At 36.3% G+C, this 5,068-nt stretch overlaps 1 protein-coding gene across 1 annotated transcript; it reads right to left on the reverse strand.

The window, feature by feature from the left end:
* Positions 1 to 330: 330 nt before the first annotated feature.
* Positions 331 to 831, reverse strand: LOC135206343 (craniofacial development protein 2-like). The gene has a single exon (XM_064237763.1). It carries the CDS (start codon positions 829 to 831, stop codon positions 331 to 333), a length of 501 nt encoding a protein of 166 aa, XP_064093833.1.
* Between the last annotated feature and the right edge of the window lie 4,237 nt (positions 832 to 5,068).

A 5,068-nucleotide genomic window follows, 5' to 3' on the forward strand; every position in this document is an offset into this window, starting at 1 on the left:
AATCACTTGGTGCCACCACTGTTCTCCAAACTGTTAAAAACTACTCTTAACGCCTCTATCATCCTGTGTCCTCCTGCTTTTCAGCATCTCTGCAGTTATCCCGCGCACATCAGCAGTTTTTCAATTTTTTACAGATTTTAAGGCATTTTCCTTTCAACCTCTTGTGCCTGCCCTAATATCCTTGTTTTCTTGGTACCGTTCCAGCACATCATTTAAGTCAGCAATGCACTCGTCCCCTACCCGTAGTCCCAACATTTAGGGGTCTTTCAAAAAATGCCTTGCACACATATCCCTTTCTTTTCCTCCCTTTTCATCGACCAAGATCCCGCTTCATCCAACATGGCCATCACTCCCATCCAAAAACTTTTTCTGGCTTGTGTTCCTCAAGACTCTCACAGCTGCAAACATAGCCCTTTGAACTCTCAACCTTTGCCGCTCTTCACTTAAAGCTTTTGCTTCATCACTGAACCAAGGTTTGCTGTTACTTCTCTCATAACCTGACATCCATGTTGCTACGTGCTTAGTATCTGAGCTTAATGTCACAAATTTGCGTGCTACATTCACCTCATAGTGTTGTTTATCACTTTCATTTCTCAACTTATCTACATCAAACTTTATACTTCTACTTTTTTCTTGATTGGGCTTCAACTTTATTCTAATCTTGGAGATCTCAAGTTTGTGACCAGAAGGTACACTGCAGCCCTTAAATGTTCTGGTGTCTAACATAGACTTCTTCCATTTCTGATTTACAACAACATAATCTATCAAATTTTGTACCAATCCATATGGCGACACCCACGTAACTAAAAGTAATTGCTGCCTCAGCTCCATTAATTTTATGTAGGTTATTCTCTAATTTCCTATACAGAATTAATGCAGCAGAGGCAGCAATTACTTTTAATAAAGCATGTTTAAAAGAGGGTTTAATTTCAGCATATAATAATAATAATAATAATAATAATAATAATAATAATAATAATAATAATAATAATACACCCACGAATAGCAGAACAACTCCAGCATTGCATCTCAAATCACCAAGCACCCAAATGGATGACCACAGGAAGAACATCCTTAGTACAAAAAGACAAGAGTAAGGGAAATATAGCCAGTAACTACAGGCCTATCACCTGCCTACCAATAATGTGGAAGTTACTAACAGGTATCATCAGTGAAAGGCTATACAACTACCTAGAGGAGACAAACACCATCCCCCACCAATAGAAAGGCTGCAGAAGGAAGTGTAGGGGCACAAAAGACCAGCTCCTGATAGACAAAATGGTAATGAAGAACAGTAGGAGAAGGAAAACCAACCTAAGCATGGCATGGATAGACTATAAGAAAGCCTTCAACATGGTACCACACACATGGCTAATAGAATGCCTGAAAAATTTTTAATTGGGCGTAATGGAAAAACGACCCATCAGTTTCCCTCAAAAATTTACAACTGCCGCAACTGGAATACAATACTTACAAGCGCTGGAATAAGACTAGCAGAGGTTAATATCAGGAGAGGGATCTTCCAGGGCTACTCTTTATCCCCACTACTCTTCGTAGTAGCCATGCTTCTCATGACAAAAGTACTGCAGAAGATGGATGCTGGGTAGCAACTCAAGAAAAGAGGCAACAGAATTAACCATCTAATGTTCATGGACGACATCAAGTTGTATGGTAAGAGCATCAAGGAAATAGATACCCTAATCCAGACTGTAAGGATTGTATCTGGGGACATCAGGATGAAGTTTGGAATAGAAAAATGTGCCTTAGTCAACATACAAAAGGGCAAAGTAACAAGGACTGAACAGATAAAGCTACCATATGGGAACAACATCAAACACATAGATGAGACAGGATACAAATACCTGGGAATAATGGAAGGAGGGGATATAAAACATCAAGAGATGAAGGACATGATCAGGAAAGAATATATGCAGACTCAAGGCGATACTCAAGTCAAAACTCAACGCGGAAATATGATAAAGCCATAAAACACATGGGCAGTGCCAGTAATCAGATACAGCGCAGGAATAGAATAGTGGAATGGACGAAGGCAGAACTCCGCAGCATAGACCAGAAAACGAGGAAACATGACAATACACAAAGCACTACACCCAAGAGCAAATACGGACAGACTATACATAACACGAAAGGTAGGAGGGAGGGGACTACTAAGCATAGAGGACAGCGTCAACATCGAGAACAGAGCACTGGGGCAATATATGAAGACTAGTGAAGACGAGTGGCTCAAGAGTGCATGGGAAGAAGGACTGATAAAAGTAGATGAAGACCCAGAAATATACAGAGACAGGAGAAAGACTAGCAGAACAGAGGAATGGCATAACAAACCAAAGCACAGACAATACACATGAGACAGACTAAGGAACTAGCCAGCGATGACACGTGGCAATGGCTACTGAGGGAAGAGCTCAAGAAGGAAACTGAAGGAATGATAACAGCGGCACAAGATCAGGCCCTAAGAACCAGATATATCCAAAGAACAATAGATGGAAATAACATCTCTCCCATATGTAGGAAATGCAATACGAAAAATGAAACCATAAACCACATAGCAAGTGAATGTCCGGCACTTGCACAGAACCAGTACTAAAAGGGGCAAGATTCAGTAGCAAAAGCCCTCCACTGGAGCCTGTGCAAGAAACACCAGCTACATTGCAGTAATAAGTGGTACGAACACCAACCTGAGGGAGTGATAGCAAACGATCAGACAAAGATCCTCTGGGACTATGGTATCAGAACAGATAGGGTGATACGTGCAAATAGACCAGACGTGACGTTGATTGACAAAATCAAGAAGAAAGTATCACTCATTGATGTCATATCGCAATACATGGGACACCAGAGTTGAAGAGAAAGAAAGGGAAAAAAGGATGGATAAGTATCAAGACCTGAATATAGAAATAAGAAGGATATGCCAGTGGAAATTGTACCCATAATCATAGGAACACTTGGCACGATCCCAAGATCCCTGAAAAGGACTCTGGAAAAACTAGAGGCTGAATTGAGCTCCAGGACTCACGCAGAAGAGTGTGATCCTAGAAACGGCGCACATAGTAAGAACAGTGATGGACTCCAAAGGAGGCAGGATGCAACCCGGAACCCAACACTATAAATACCACCCAGTCGAATTAGAGGACTGTGATAGGGCAAAAAAAAAAAAAAAAAAAATAATAAATAATAATAATAATAATAATAATAATAACAATAATAATAATAATAATAATAATATAATAATAATAATGATACTTCTTAAGGAGAGTTTTTGTTTAGATGGAATCACGTAATGTCAAGCACCCAATGAACGAACACATTAAAAAAACTCAAACATGTTTTTGTTATTGAAAAAAAGATATTTGAATAATTTTTTTTTTTTATGTATTTTAATAAAGCGTGTTAAAAAAATATTTATTTTCTTTATTAAATACTTTTATTGGGGGCAGAAAATGTAAATGATTTATGATAGAAGGAAACGAAACTGATATCCTGTCTAACCAACCAAAAATTTTTGAAAAGTCCCTATAGTTTTTGAATTATTTTACCGATTCAAAGAAGTTGTGAAAAATCCAGTTTCGAACAAATCCGGAGATACTGGGTGGGGTCACTGTAGGGTCACTAGAGGTCACAGCTGACCTACTGAATCATGTAAGTTGTATTGTCATCTGAACTGAGTAACCATGCAAATTTCAAGTCCATCGGACGAAGGGAACAAATAAAAATTTCAGTGACAAGACAAAAAAAAAAAAAAAAAAAAAAAAAAAAAAAAAAAAAAAAAAAAAAATAAAAAAAAAAAAAAAAAAAAAAAAAAAAAAAAAAAAAGCTAAATGAAACCATATAAAAAAACAAAAAAAAGAGTTATAAATTTTAAAGCTACCGAACATTTGCAAAAGAAGACATATAGTATATGTTCATATCAATAAAAGCTCATATGGGCCTACAAAATAAAACTTTTAAAAAACACTCGTGTATGCAATAAAGCAAACTACCTAAAAAAATAACATATACGTGTTTTGAAGGGCAAATCTCTCTCTCTCTCTCTCTCTCTCTCTGCTCCTCTCTCGTCTCTCTCTCCAATCCTCTCCTCCTTCTCTCTCTCTCTCTCTCTCTCTATTTTAATTGATATCCCTATAAGGAACCAATTACGATAAATTTTCTTTTACAGGATCCATTAAACAACTACTATATATTTCATTATTTTAGCAATACTGCTATAGATAAGGAATTTAATGTCTGCTATTGCCAGGAAGTGAATTGCTTCAAAGATGTACCATTGTTGTTGATGTACGAAGTCTTTAAAATATTTCTAGAATTTAGTGGCCAAAACATGCATCTAGCAATTTTGTGTAATTGTAAGACTGTTTTAACTATATTACTTTCTGGTGGACATAAAAATTCTTTGAATCTGCAGTAACAAAAGTGCTACACAAAAAGCAGACACGCGTAAAATATGTATGTGCATGTGTGTGTGTTGCTTTGTGGGTGACTGAATACTGTGGGTATGCAGTGGGAGAATCTCTTTTTATACAAACTAATAAAATGACAATGTATTACAAAAATGCCCCTATTTGTATTTTTTTCCTAAATGTATGTAGTTTTTTTTATTGTATAATAAAAGCTATGCTATTTAACCAGAAAATTTATTTTCATGATTTTGCTAAGAAAAAAAATATTATGAACTTTATGATCTTTAAAATTATGAGTCATTGCTTTAAGAATGTCATGGTAGTTGTTATTTTTTCTTTATTCCAAACGACATCTTTACCAAAAAGTAGTAGCTTTTCGAGGTAATGATTTGCAATGTAGCAAATAAGCTGCTTCCTTATGTAGTAATTGCATCGTTTATAACGTAATTAAAGTATCTTTTCTGACAAGAAATTGTCAGTCAAGAACAAAGTAAATTCAGGTTATGCAGTAATGTGTGTCTTGTTTTATGAAGGTTCATCGATACCCCATTACATATTTTTTTACTAATTTATTTAACATTACCGCAAGTGTCTCAATAGCTGGTGCAACTAAGTTAATAATTTTCCAAAGAAAGAGAACCAAGAACGGA

Source organism: Macrobrachium nipponense, chromosome 29 (genome assembly GCF_015104395.2).
Source record: "Macrobrachium nipponense isolate FS-2020 chromosome 29, ASM1510439v2, whole genome shotgun sequence".
Taxonomy (NCBI): domain Eukaryota; kingdom Metazoa; phylum Arthropoda; class Malacostraca; order Decapoda; family Palaemonidae; genus Macrobrachium; species Macrobrachium nipponense.